Genomic DNA, 15,080 nt, shown 5'->3' with positions numbered 1-15,080 from the left:
TGGTTAAGGCATCTTAAGAGTTAAAAAGCATACCTTTAATATTCATACATGCTTTCTGGAGGGATTTTGAGGTACTACAAGATACAACATTCGTGGCCAAAGCTTTACAGAAGCTTGCTAAGCATAATGATTTTGTTTAAGCTAGTGTATCAGCAACACACTGTATCTACAGACATTGCCCCTTTTGAAAAAAGAAGTACACTTGTTAAAAGTACTTATTACAGAAGTAGAAGAACATATTAGCCATGACACTGGATGTAACAGACACAAAACTGTATATTATTTCAAGAGTTCACACTTATATTGCGTGATAATATCAGCAGGTTTGACATGCTGTAGCGCACAGGTGTCAAACTCAGTTCCAAAAGGGCCGCAGCTCTGCACAGTTTAGTTCCAATCCTAATTAAACACACCTGATCAAACTAATTGAGTCCTTCAGGCTTGTTTGAAACCTACAGGTAAGTGTGTTGGAGCAGGGTTGGAACTAAACTGTGCAGGGCTTCGGCCCTCCGGGAATTGAGTTTGACACTCCTGCTGTAGCGGGAGTAAACCCTAAACTTGGAGATAATTGAGCCCAGGGCTCTTGCCTGGTCGAAAAGCATGTAAGGGGCTACGAGATGAGACAGTTCTCGAGAGCTTCCCCTAGTAAAAGAGGAAAGGGGGAAGAAGGGGTGGATGGGTTTTTTTTAAATACGAAAATAAGGGAGTAGTTTTAGACTGGATACTTATAGTGAGTTCGGATTAATCTGATTGGTTTACTAATGATTGGGGTTGGGTGACCAGCCACAATCAACTATATCACGTGCTCCTCTCGAAATTAGTTTGTGAAACTTCACTTACAATCAAACAAACATTTCTGCCAAGGATCAATTCGCATTTCAAACTCAGTTCATACGGCATCACAAGTCACCACTGGTGTTCCTCAAGGATCAGTTTGGGCCCTTTTTAATTTACAATTTATTTATTCCCTCTTGGCCATAGGATGCAAGTAAGATGTACAGCTGAATTCATAATTATCAGCCCCCCTGAATTATTAGCACCCTTGTTTATTTTTTCCCCTTTTTCTGTTTAACAGAGAGAAGATTTTCTTCAACACATTTCTAAACATAAAAGTTTTAATAGCTTATCTCTAATAACTGATTTATTTTATCTTTGCCATGATGACAGTCAATAATATTTGACTAGATGTTTTTCAAGACACTTCTAGACAGCTTAAAGGGTTAACTAGGTTAATTAGGTTAACAAGGCAGGTTAGGGTAATTAGGCAAGTTATTGTACCATGATGGTTTGTTCTGTAGACTGTCTGAAAAAAATGCCTTAAGGGGCTATAATATTGTCCTTAAAATGGTGTTTAAAAAATAAAACAAATAAGACTTTCTCTGGAAGAAAAAATATTATCAGACATACTGTAAAAATTTCTTTGCTCTGTTAAACATCGTTTGGAAAATATTTGAAAAAGAGAAAAAAAATTCAAAGGGGGGCTAATAATTCTGACTTCAACTGTACATGGGATACATATCATGTACAACAATTGTTTTCACTGAAGAGGCTGTACGAGTTCTGATATTTTCGAATATCGCAGGACTATTAGTCAATCAGATTCGAGAACCAGACAGAACTGTTGTATAAAATACATATTTACTCCAAACACTTGAGATTTGATTTTCTTTAGTGCCTTTTCCAGACTTTTTGTTTTTAATATAATAAAATCAGATGATTGTGAACTTGAGTAAGATATAAACTACTGCTATGAGATTTGAATGTTAAAACTTTATACACTGAACATGACATAACTGTTTTAGATTGTCTGTTTAGTGTTTGTGTTTTGTGGTTTAGGTTCTAATATTACAGTATATGATAATGAATACTTGTTTTATGGTCGGAAATTTTATTTTTTCGCTCTTTTATAAATGTACATAGGCCTATTGAAATATTTTGTACTCATCTACACTGAACACATAGTTTGTAACTTAAATTAAACTCAGTTTCTCAATGTGTGAGTAAACTTTTCTTTAAATTGTTAACATTTAAGGGTCCGTCTTTCAGTCGGTTAATGATTGAAAGCATCTGAAGCTGTCGCCTCAAATAGCTAAAAATATCTTGAACGCCGTGTGCAACTGGTGAATCATAAATGAAAACGTTGAAGATATTTTAGAGGAGGTGGTCCCCGTGTGGGCCTTACTTTATAAAAGGAGAACTGTGTGGAGAGAAGGACTACACAGGTAAAATGAAGTTATTTTTGCTCTTGGGATTGGTGGCAGTGGCTCTCTGTGAGCCAATCACATTTGTGGGGTAAATACAGATTTTATTTTTCACTATGGTAAAGAAATATTACACTATGTGGAGCTATAATAGCCTATCTAAGATTTTAAAGATGTTTTTCTGCATAATTTTATAGTGATAAGGTCCTCCAGCTGAAACCCATAAATGATGAACATGTGACCATCATCAGGGAACTGGGCGAGAAAATCAAGGTAAAGTGTAAAGTATTATTTAAATGAGGAAATGTTAATATGTTTATTTAAATATATTTTTATTTTGTTCAAAAGCTCTGATAGACAAGGTTAAAATGACACAATATGTTGAATTAAATTTTTTTGCTCTCCTTAAAAAATATCTTTAAAATGATAACAATGAATGGCCGTGGCCACTTGGTCGCACTATAAACAAACATGAATCGGTATAGTTGAGTATTATGAAGCTGCAGGCCCGGAGACCCAACTGCACACTCAGAACTCCACTTCCAGACCTATCGTTTTCTCTGACACTGCCACATGCTGTTGGGTTGAGTAAAGTGGCAGGTACAAAAACCCAACTGCATGCTCAGACCAGTACTTTCTAGCAAGTAGCAACATCGGACATTTGAGTAAGGTTATTGATTTTATTAAATCAATGTGGCATCTTATTACACCAACAAACAATTATTTCAGTGTTTGATTTGATCAAAATTAGTGTCAAAACAGCATTAGATTATGATATTTACAGCTTGCTTTTTTCTGTGTTTTTGTACCTTTCTGGAACAATTTTCTAGCAATATTTTCTGGCAAAATAAAAAACTTTAAAGTAAAAATGCTAAAATAAAATGTATAATGCAATTATTATTTATAACATATTTTAATGGTCTACTGTACGTATTACTGTATTATCTATCTGAAAGTGCTAGCACAGGAAAATAACAGTAACACAATAACAGTTTAACAATTGTTGATAAGTTCTGTAATATTGTTAAAAGTTCTGTAATAACTACGAATAAGAATAATATGAATAATAACCTGCATAGAATTTACAATATGAGCTCTCTTACGTTAAAGCATAAATAATTGGCTTGTGACTTGTGTTTTTTTTCCCAGATGTTGCAGATATCCCCAGTTTTTTTGCTAGAGAAGTTAAAAATTTCCTCGACAAGAATGTAAAGTATTTATTTTATTAGATTTTCCACGTAATATATAATTTTTAATCCAATTATTTTTCACAATTTTTCTTAACCATTCACCATTGTTTACAGCTGGGTGACATTTAGGACCTCATAAAAAAGTACACAAAAAAATTACTCATAATACCATAACTTATTGCATGTGAAGAAAGAGATAATATTCATTCCCTCAACTCAATACTAAACAGTGTGATAAATCTTTAATTATTAAAAATAAATGACTGAAAATAATGAAATAACCGAACAAAATCTATTGACAAATACAATTAATAAAAATACAACAAAATTAATGCATTAAATCATAATCTAGTATGTTTAATATTTTATATAGTAATGTATTCAGTCATAGCGTAATATTTTATAGTAAAAAAATTGTGTAAGTTACAGTTGATAAGCAGTTGAACTCAGGTTAGGAAATCTTTCAGACAGCAGGTCGCACTGTCTGAGAAAACAATAGGTCTGGAAGTGCAGGTCTGAGCGTGAAGTTGGATCTCCGGGCCTGCAGCTTCATACTGTTGCTATTGTTCACCCTAAAAAAGTTCATTTACTCACTGTTTACTCTTTCTCAAAGTGCTTCCAAATGTTATGAGTTTCTTTATTCTGTTGATCACTAAAGGATCTTCCTTAGTGTTTAACAAAAAAAAGAAGTCAGTTGGGTTCGTAATAAACAAAGGGTGAGTAAATAATTTTTTTCTGTGAACTATCCCTTTCAGCTGTGATCCTTTAATGCTTTATTTGTTATTTTTTACTAATCTAACAGTAACTGTGCACATTAAACCCTCTACAGCTGGATTTCTGGAAGCCTCGCAGTGCGGATCTTGTGAGCATCGACATGACTGTTGATATCCACGTTCCTGCAGCTCAGCTCGCCATGGTCTCCACCATCCTACAGCAGAGCGACATGGAAGTCAAGTAAGTACTGGACACAAAGGGACAACAAAAAGTTAGAAAATAGTTTAGATATACTCCAAGAAACATTGGTGAAGTCTGTAGATGGTATTTGCACAATATTTGAATAACATTGTACTTTTTTATTTTATTGGTCAGCTGGCCCAATGTGTTCTGGTTTACTGACCAGCTAGTGCACATTGCCCAGAGACATTTTGTAGTGCTGGTGATGTCAAAAACCCGGGAAGAAGCTTTTACTGTAGTTCCAACACAATCTTACGGCAATTCGTAACTTTTTAATTTAGAGGCTAATTCGTATGAATTCGTACGATCTAATTCGTACAATTTAGTACGATTTGCTTATCCCCCAATGACGGTTGGGGTTAGGGGTGGGGTCAGGTGCCACGCCTCCTTTTTAAAATCGTACCATTTCGTACGACTGAACTCGTACGAATTCGTATGAATTAGCCACTAAACTGGCAAAACGTAAAATACTTACGTTTTCTCGTGAGATCAGGCTGGTAGTTGTTGTATATGAGCATTGTAAAAAGTTTTCTTCTAAAGGCAAAATTACATCCACACTCACCAAAAATAAAGTGAAATCATTGTGGTTTTCTTTGCAGGGTGATGATTGATAATCTTCAGGAGGCTGTGAAGGGTCAGATGGACAACAGGAGTCCAACAAAGGGTCACGACTACACAAAGTACAACAGCTGGGCAACGGTATGACTGTCAGTGCACTTACAATTTCCCTGAAACATTATTTTTACTCTGTCATATGTGTTTTGTTATAATTTCACCTTCAGATCAATGACTGGGCAATCTCCATCAGCTCTGCCAACCCTGACCTGATCAGCAGGCAGTCGATCGGCAACACTTATGAGGGAAGAACCATGCACCTTCTGAAGGTAAAGTCTGTTCAGAACAATCCTGTGTAAAATAAATACTCACTCACTTTTGCTTCAGGTTAGTTCCTGATTTATCAGGGGTCACCACCGTGGAATGAACCACCAATAACTCTGGCATATGTTTTCAAAAAAAAACACTCTAGTTTTAAAATATAAATATAATACTGATAAAAAGTAACATTATGTAACAGTATATATACATTTCACCACTAGAGGGCACATATTCACCACAAACAAAGGCATATTTTGATGAGTTGTCATTTTCACGGAACTCTGCAAAAAGCATGTTCATAAATGAGCTGAAGTATTCAGACCTTATCATCATTATCATCATTAAAGTTTGAACAAAGTAAAGGCCAGGTAATACTTCTGCATCGAGTTTACACGGTAGGTCAGGGGATTCTCACAATAGGTCAGCGTCAATGCTTCCCATTCACTTTGAATGGGTTACATCAAGCATTGCTGAATTGAATTATAAATCCGTCAGTGCTGCTTTCACAGTGTTGCTCGCTGTAGAAGTTGGGAATTTCAAGTCCCAATGGAAGTGTCAGCCAATCAGATCACTTTATGCAAATATCCCAGCTCAGACAGTAGCCAATTGCAGTCTGATTTCATTGGCTGACGCTGATATGGTGATCACGTCAGTTCCAACTTCAGACACGTCAAGCATTGACGGTCTCTTCCTGTGTAAATAGGGCATTAGCCTTGAAACAGTCGCATACCCTTTTCTGTAGCCTGGTGCAGACCTTGATGTGTAAATTAAAAAAAAATGTAACTACACCTTGTGAAAGCGCAAAGAGCAAGATCTGTATTTGGTCAGCTTGTTATCGGTTACGAGTGTAGGCAGGGCTGTGAGTTTAAAGACATGTGGTATACTGTAGGTGAATGGGATAAATTAAATTAGCCATATTTTGAATTAGAAAGGGTGTGGGTGTTTCCCGCCTGATCCCACGAGGAAACAACTGTTTTACATTTTGTCAGCTAAGGGGCTAATTTGTACGAGTTCTGTCATACGAAAATGTACGATTTTAAAGAAGAAGCGTGGCACCAAACCCCACTCCTAAACCCAACCGTCATTGGAGAACAAGCTAATTGTACTAAATTATACAAATGAGATAGTACAAATTCATAAGAATTATCCACTAAATCAAAAAGGTATGAATTGCCGTGAGATCGTGTTGGCAAAACATGTGCTGGAGTAATTGGTGGTTCATTTCGCTTTGGCAACCCCTGATAAAGCAGGCAATAAGCTGAAGGAGAGCGAGAGAGTAAGCATGTTAAAGCATATATGGTGTTCATGGAGTGGTGTTTTTCAGCATATCTATCTATCTATCTATCTATCTATCTATCTATCTATCTATCTATCTATCTATCTATCTATCCATCTATCCATCTATCCATCCATCCATCCATCTATCCATCCATCCATCCATCATGACTTTTTTTTTATTTTGTACAGATTGGAAAGAATACAGGGTCTAATAAGCCAGCAGTCTTCATGGACTGTGGTTTTCATGCCAGAGAATGGATCACCCATGCTTTCTGCCAGTGGTTTGTTAATGAGGTACAGAAAAAGTATTTTTATTCAGTGTCTTTAATTTAAAAAATATCTCTAAACCTAAATTTTTATTATTCATTTGATCAGGCTGTGTCCACATATGGCAGTGATCCTGACATGACCAACCTTCTGGACAGAATGGACTTCTTTGTTCTGCCTGTCTTCAACATTGATGGCTATGAATACACCTGGAACAGAGTATGTTCATAACTGACCATGTTATCTTTTATTCAACATATACTGTACATAGAGAGGACATTTGCATATTCAATATATACATTTTAGTAGACAAAGAGTTTGTTTGGGTCCCCTAGGACAGAATGTGGAGAAAGACACGATCCAAGAACAGCGGCAGCAGTTGTATCGGTACTGACCCCAACAGAAACTTCAATGCTGGATGGTGCAGTGAGTACATGCTTCCTATTAAAGCTATTGTGCATATATATTTGTGTACTACTTGAAGCAACAAATCTTCCTTGACCTACTATTTTCACACTATTCCAGTTGACAACCAAGTGGCTTATTGGTCAGCACTGTAACCTCACTGCAAGAAGGTCACTGGTTCGAATCGCGGTTGTGCCAGTTTTTTAAGTTGTTTTTATCAACTTTATTAGTCCCTGAGAGGAAATTTGTCTTGGGCAAAAAAGTGCTACAACGTTGCTCTAAGCAGACAATAAAATACATAAAACAAACAAAACAATCAAGAGCTTACATAGTTTACAAATAAAGACAATATATAAATATGTACATATGAAATAAATAGGTGGTAATGTACTACAGGTGCATTATTCTTGGTAGAGTTCAACAGTTTTATCGAGGTTGGAACAAACGAAAGCTTCAATCTATTGGTTTGACACATTATCACTCTTTTTCCTGATAGTGAAAGCTGATATTCACTGAAAAGAGGATGTTTGGAGTCAGCACTTATATGTATTGCTCTCCTTATCACCGCCTGTTCATATAGAGTCTGTATGGGCTTGTATTGTTTCATTCCTATGTTTTTTATGGCTGTTTTTTTTTTTTTTTAATATGAACCAATTTGTTTTTCAATTGAACAGACAGATTTCTAAACCAGACTATGATTCCATTGCAAATAAGACTTTCAAACAGAGCTCGGTAAAAAAACAAAGCAAGATATTGCTACCCACCACATACAATCTCAGCCTTCTTAAAAAATAAAGTTGTAGTTGTGTGCACAAGCTGTCAGTGTGTATTCTCCAACAAATAAAAAAACACCGTCCATATAGAACCCCAGGTATCTGTAAGATGTAACTTGCTGTATCAGTGTCTTTAATGATCACAGGCCTATGTTCAAATACACTTCTTGGTTCTTTTTTACATTTTATTTTACATTTCTATCACAACACTGAATGAAAGTATCGATTTCAGTGTGGTAGCATAATACTTGGCATTTCTGGGGGGAGTTTGCATGTTCTCCTTGTGTTCGAGTGGGTTTCCTCCAGATGCTCCGGTTTCCCTTGGAGTCCAAAGACATGCAGTGTAGGTGAATTGGATGTACTGAATTGGCCATAGTGTATGAGTGTGTCTATGAATGCGAGAGTGTATTAGTGTTTCCTAGTACTGGGTTGCAGCTGGAAGGGCATCCGCCGCTTAAAATATATGCCAGAATAGTTGTCAGTTCATTCCACTGTGGCGACCCCTGATAAATAAAAGGACTAAGCCGAAGAAAAATTCAATTTAATTTTTGGCTATTCGCTGAAATATACACGTGCAACAGGTTTTGTGGTTTATATATGTATTCCATTCACCTTCCAGCCGTTGGAGCTTCCAGCAACCCTTGCAGTGACACCTACTGTGGAAGCAGTCCAGAATCTGAGATTGAGTCCAAGAATTTGGCCAACTTCATCCGCACCAACAAGTCCGTCATCAAGGCCTACCTGACAGTCCACTCGTATTCCCAGCTGCTCCTCTTCCCCTATTCCTACAAATATGACCTGGCTGCTCACCACTCAGAGCTGGTACCGCTTCACAAACAGACAGACATGCATTTAAGCTCGCCTTAATGTTGTATTTTTATATATAACTGAGCAACACCCAATAAGATTTTTAATTTAATTTGTATTTTTTTTTCTCTCAATCCTTTAGATGAGTGTTTCTCAGGGAGCTATTGCAGCTCTGCGCAGCCTGTATGGAACCAAATACACTAGCGGCCCTGGTGCTGCGACTATCTGTGAGTATCAAGTGTTTTGATACTTATACTATGTCCTAAAACTATGTACTTTTTTTGTTATTTTGCTAAGTTACATCCACTGTCAATCATCTCGACACATTCATCCACGTTTCTTTCATATATAATTACCTACTGTACCTTACTGGAGATGCAGCAGCAGGTTAATTGGCGGGTCTTTCATGCAAAGAAATCTCCTCAGGTCTTTGGAAAACTCTGCATTCAGAAGTTAATGTCCAAACTTATCTTTAGAGAAGTTGACATTGTTGTTGCAGATGAAATATAACACGGAAAACATGATTTAAATGAAAAATCAATTCATAGTCATACAAACAACTTTACAGAAGCCTCTCTACTTGACGGTTGGTCTTGCATATCCGCCATGTTTGTAGTTTATTTACTCTTTCTGCCCGAGTTTGTAGTTCTAATGGAATTCACATCCAACCCGCAATGAATTGTGGGTAGTATCAGTGGTTAGAGTATGAATGGTTCTACACTTCAAATTTCTAGTTAGACCATCTGAGAACCTTTGCCATACTCTTTTCAACATACTACAGTTTGGGACATGTTAATTCTCTTTTTGAATACTATTTAGGATGGGGAGTATGCGAATTGGGATGCAGAGATACTCTTGTCAACATACTATGGTTTGGGACATGCTAATTCTATTTTCTAATATTATTTGGCATGGATAGTATGCAAATTGGGACGCAGCATGCGATTTCAGTTTAAGAACTTTATACAGTGACCTTCTTATTTCAATCTATACATCTATTTGTAGTATTATAGACTGAGAGGAGTCTCACAAGTCACAGGCGGTTCCAACATGTTAGCATGCTGCTAAGCTAAACATGTTATACTCCGTATGGTAACATTTTACAATTTGGAACGCATAGTAATGTTAGTTAATGCATTTTCTAGCATGAACAACATACTTATTACATTATTTATAAATCTTTGTTAATGTTAGTTGTTCATTGTTAGTTGTCAACTCAAGTGTGCATTAAGTAATCCATTGGTCAATGCACTCTTGAGTTTACTTAACTAACAATGAACAACTAATGTTCTAACAACTAATATGTTATTCATTGTTCAGACCCCCTAGATTTTCGTGATTTTTCGGAGGATTTATATATATATATTTATATATAAAGTTAGGTAGCCTACTATGTTAGGTGTGCAATCTGACACAGTTGATACAAATCATAAAAATGAAGCTTCTATATTTTGGTCTCTTGTCAAGGCAAGATCGAAAACAGATCTAAAAAGGTAGCGATTAAGCCAAAGGAAGGTTGTATAACTCTTATTTTTATCTACAATCTTACTTTCTCTTTGACAAATTTCGATCTCCGGAGCATCTAACATCATGTACCTCATGCAGGACATGCGTTAGGGCTTCCCCTTCCGTAATAAACCTAAAACACGGATTGATGTAAAACTCGTCAATGGCGGAAAAGCGTTTTTTTCTTGCCAACGGCAGGGAAAGAGTTAAGCAAAATCATTTATCGATTTGACACATTATAATACCAACCATAAATGTAAAGCACAAATAATGTCCTTCAGTTCAGTCACATCTCCATCATTGTAAGCTGCTTGCTTTTCTGTCTTTTCCACTGCTCCGTTTGTTAGATGTTTACTCACACTTACTTTTGTAGTCTGAACCACGCCAAATGCACAAAACATCCAATTTGCGTTGTGTTATTTACAATAAGTCATGGAAAACAATTCATCTATATGGTGCGGAATTGGATGTTTATTGAAATTATTTACATTTTTGCCTTTGTGTTTAAATCATGGATTTTGCAAGATTGCTAAAAATTGCGACTTTTGTTGATTTTGCTTTGGATTCAGTGATCACAAAATCGCGAAAAAAAGGGAGTCTGATTGTTCGCTCATGTCATTACAACAAAATATGCTTTTACAGCATTTATTAATTATAATAAATTCTGTAAAATCACTTTTTCATGTTTATAGATGTATCCCATATTGTAAAGTGTTATTGTTTTTATTAAAACAAACTTTAGTCAATTCTCTTAAGTATTAAATAAAATATACGTACATAGTCAACATTTCTACTCACTCCATTTGTCATCTCCCATCTTAGAATCTCACCACAGCAACAAGGTACAGTATATTTAAGGCAGGATGTTAATTTTCACAATAAATAATTTCTAATTAAATCAGATATTATAGGCACATTTAGCATATATGTATGCATATGGTCTACAAGGAAAACCATCTGACCAAGAAAACCAAGATCCACTTTAGTGAGAAGGTTACTGCTGATGTCTTGTAAACCGGACCCTTATCTCACCGCAGACCCTGCTGCTGGTGGCTCTGATGACTGGGCTTATGATCTGGGTGTGAAATACTCCTACACCTTTGAGCTGCGTGATGAAGGCCGTTACGGTTTCCTGCTGCCCGAGTCCCAGATCAAGCCTACTTGTGAGGAGACCATGCTGGCTGTCAAATACATCGCCAACCACGTCCTCAACAACCTGTACTGAGAGGGAACCATCTGATAGAAAGATTATAAAACATGGCTGTGCGTTAAGTGACATACATTTACTGCACAATTGAAAAATAATCATGATCAGTAAAGTAATAAAACACAGATGTCTTTTTGTTGAATATTATCTTATAGAAAGTACCCCAAACTTTTTTTTTATTTTTATGGACACTTACATTTGATAAATATTTAATGTTATATGATATCACACCATTATACTGTAGGAATGCCCATTGAAGAACAAAATAAGTGTACTAAATAGCAATACCGATATATTGAAGACCAAACTAAACCACCTTTTTATGATCTGAAAAAAGTCAGCACAGTGTAATTGGAAAATTGAAGACGATCTAAATATCTGTGACTTAAAACAAATTAAAATTAGACAGGTATGTGCTGCAGATTTGCCCTGTACCTACAAATAAAGCGGTGTTTACAAAATAGTTTCCCCAAAAAAGAGTTTTAGGCAAATCTGTCCACCCTTCAGAGTTACAAATGTTCTTATCATCCTATCCTGCTTGCATCTTCCTGTGGGTGCTACTGGATCTTAGTCATCCTTTCTCAATGTTATTAATTTGTCAGTAAATGTAAAAGATTGACAATTTTATTGCGGAGTACCCCAGGGCTCGGTGTCCAGCCCATTTCTTTTTACTCTGTATTTACATACTACCCCCTAGGTCAGGGGTTCTCGGTCCTGTAGGTCCGGTGTTTTAGCTCCAACCCCAATCAGACCTATTGATGATGAGTTGAGGCAAAATGGAGCTAAAATTTGCAGGACACCGGGCCTCAAGGACTGAGTTTGAGAACCCCTGCCCTAGGTGATATCATTGAGATGATTGTCTTGTAAAACTCATAAATATGCTTAATTTTAAATTAAACCCACAGCCGTATTTGTTTTGTATGTTGCATTTCTGTTCAATGCTGTTTTTATCTGAAGCTGTTTCACAAGAAGCCTACAGTACATATACATAACCTGACAAGTGACATTGTTATTCCGGAGACATAACACCTTTTAGTCTGAGGCATGAAGGTTGTTCAGTCCTGTTGATAAAGCTATCTAGTCAGAGGCATGACATCAGATCATCAAATGAAGTCAAATATTTGAGGCCCAAGGATGTTCTAGGCCAGGGATTGTCCAAACTCGATTCTGGAGGGCCAGTGTCCTGGAGAGTTTAGCTCCAACCCTAATCAAACACACCTGAATCAGCTAATCAAGCTCTTTCTAGGTACACTAGAAACTTCCAGACAGGTGTGTTGAAGTTGGTGCAAAACTAAGGACACCTGCCCTCCATGAAAGAGTTTGGACACCCCTGTCTTACTAGATATACTAGAACAGTGGTATCCAAACTCGATTCTGGGCCAGTGTCAAGGAGAGTTTAGCTCCAACCCAAATCAAACACACCTGAACCAGCTGATCAAGCTCTTAGAACAGGGATGTCCAAACTCGATCCTGGAGGGCCAGTGTCCTGGAGAGTTAAGCTCCAACCTTAATCAAACACACCTGAACCAGCTGATCAAGCTCTTACTAAATATACTAACAGGGATGTCCAAACTCGATTCTGGAGGGCAAGTGTCCTGGAGAGTATGGCTCCAACCCTAATCGAACACACCTGAACCAACTGATCAAGCTCTTAGATATACTAGAACAGGGATGTTCAAACTCGATCCTGGAGGGTCAGTGGCTTGGAGAGTGGCCTGGAGAACCAGCTCATCAAGGTCTTACTAGATATGCTAGAACAGGGATCTCCGAACTTGATCCTCCAGTGTCCTAGAGAGTTAAGCTCAAACCCTAATCAAACACACCTGAACCAGCTGATCAAGCTCTTACTAGATTTACTAGAACAGGGGTGTCCGAACTTGATCCTGGAGGGCCGGTTTCCTGGAAAGTTTAGCTAGAACCCTAATCAAACACACCTGAACCAGCTGATCAAGCCCTTACTAGATATACTAGAAACTTCCTGGCAGGTGTGCTGAAGCAAGTTGAAGCTAAACTCATCAGGACACTGGCTCTCCAGGACCGAGTTTGTGCACCCCTGTTCTAAAATATACATTGTACATCTGTCAAAATAATGCATAGGTGTTTCCCAGCAAGGTGTTGGCTTGTGGCTGGAACGGCATTCGCTGCATAATACATATGTCAGAATAGTTGGCAGTTCATTCCATTGAGCAACTTCTGATAAATCAGGGGCTAATCTAAAATGAAGGAATGAATGAATGAACATCAGTCATAAGACATTGTAAATAAATCAAATTGTATAATTCCCCTCTCTTCTAAGAAGTTTGTAGACATTTAATTGGTTGATAGAGTTCAAACCTCACCACTTGACGTCTCCCTTGCACAACAATCATATATAGTATAAAGCTGCGGTTACTCTAGAGTTTGTGTGTGCGAAAATCTGTTGTACGTCGCTTCGAAAAGGGGCGGGATTAAACCAGAGAGGTCACGTTTTGATCCTCGATTGGTCTCACACAGTCAAGTGATGCGATTTCGCAGGTCAGAGTTCACCAAGCTTGAACTTTGCACCGCAGCAACCTGCGAAACTTAACGCATGACCCTACGTTTACGGTCTGACGCATTTGCGTGCGAATGAATGGAAGTCTATGGGGAGAAAAGTCAAGTGTGACCGCAGCTTTAGTCAAATATTATCCCTGATTTTAAAGGCATCAAGCCTTATTTCTGTCACTACTTCATTGACAATTCAGTTTTCACAAATTAGGAGACAGTGTGAAAAAATCAAACACTTAAAACTTTTAAAATAAACCTAAATACTCAAACATTAATTACGCAATGTTTTCTTATTAGCAACATATAATTCTGCAAAACATTTGTGCAAATTTATCTGCACTAATTGGTTTCTTTTGCTCTGACCAAACCACAATCAATCCTTTCCGTCATTTCCACTGTAAACACATCGGAACACAGGAAATAGAGAGCTGAACACAGAATTATGAAAGAGGTTTGGACACATGAAGTCTGTAGTCTATCTTTTAATGGGTATATACTGGAATTTCGCTTAGCTAAGCGCTTCTCTAATGGCTTATGTTGACGTATTATAGACACTAGCTGGTCATTTAGCAACATAACATCAAAAAATAGCTTCTTAATTGCCAACTCAGCAGCCTTAAGTGTGATGAAACCATAGCCTTTAGGTTCTCCATTTCTGTCCCAAACCACTCTGCTTGACAGAAAGTGACATATAAAGCAAGGTTGTCAATGTCCATTAAAAAAAGCCTTACTCTTACTGATTCCACATCCAAGTGAAGTACATCGGCTTGAACATGCAGGTAGTTTCCACAATATGGTGATGATGGGAAGTGTAACAAAACCAAACTCACAAGAGATGTTTTTCTGTGATTGCAGCCCTTATGTAAAACAGATGCATACAAGCTTTGTTTCCAACAGCCATTTTCAGTGATCCACTCACAAGTGCTCAGCTGAGATGCATTACTGTGTCCGGGTGGTAGCGTTTGTTAGCCTACAGTGCTTCTGTTTGGATTGCATGTAGACCCTGCCATCTAATAACTAATTGCAGTTCTTTTGCAGGAGCGCTCAGTGTGATGCACAGGAAGGCTATATGAACAAATGAGATGAGCGG

The 15,080-nt window shown here is 37.4% G+C and overlaps 2 protein-coding genes across 6 annotated transcripts in view; both read left to right on the top strand.

The window, feature by feature from the left end:
• Nucleotides 1-1,993, top strand: part of agtr1b (angiotensin II receptor, type 1b) — a 250,778-nt gene extending 248,785 nt beyond the window's left edge. For all 4 annotated transcript variants that reach the window (XM_068217143.2, XM_073941398.1, XM_073941399.1 and 1 more), the window contains one exon: nucleotides 1-1,993. This exon is cut by the window's left edge and continues 1,176 nt beyond it. In XM_068217143.2, the coding sequence (XP_068073244.2) occupies nucleotides 1-17 (17 nt within the window). In that variant the 3' untranslated portion in view covers nucleotides 18-1,993.
• A 176-nt stretch (nucleotides 1,994-2,169) lies between these two features.
• On the top strand, nucleotides 2,170-12,374 carry cpb1 (carboxypeptidase B1 (tissue)). Of its 2 annotated transcripts, none has more exon segments than NM_001110021.2 (11): nucleotides 2,170-2,292; nucleotides 2,399-2,474; nucleotides 4,221-4,345; nucleotides 4,945-4,979; nucleotides 5,128-5,229; nucleotides 6,689-6,793; nucleotides 6,875-6,985; nucleotides 7,102-7,192; nucleotides 8,564-8,766; nucleotides 8,894-8,978; nucleotides 11,295-12,374. In NM_001110021.2, coding segments are annotated over 7 exon segments (798 nt in total). In that variant the 5' UTR covers nucleotides 2,170-2,292; nucleotides 2,399-2,474; nucleotides 4,221-4,345; nucleotides 4,945-4,979; nucleotides 5,128-5,214; the 3' UTR covers nucleotides 11,483-12,374.
• The last annotated feature ends 2,706 nt before the right edge of the window (nucleotides 12,375-15,080 follow it).

This window comes from Danio rerio, chromosome 24 (genome assembly GCF_049306965.1).
Source record: "Danio rerio strain Tuebingen ecotype United States chromosome 24, GRCz12tu, whole genome shotgun sequence".
Taxonomy (NCBI): Eukaryota; Metazoa; Chordata; class Actinopteri; order Cypriniformes; family Danionidae; genus Danio; species Danio rerio.
This window is presented reverse-complemented; position numbering and strand designations above follow the sequence as displayed.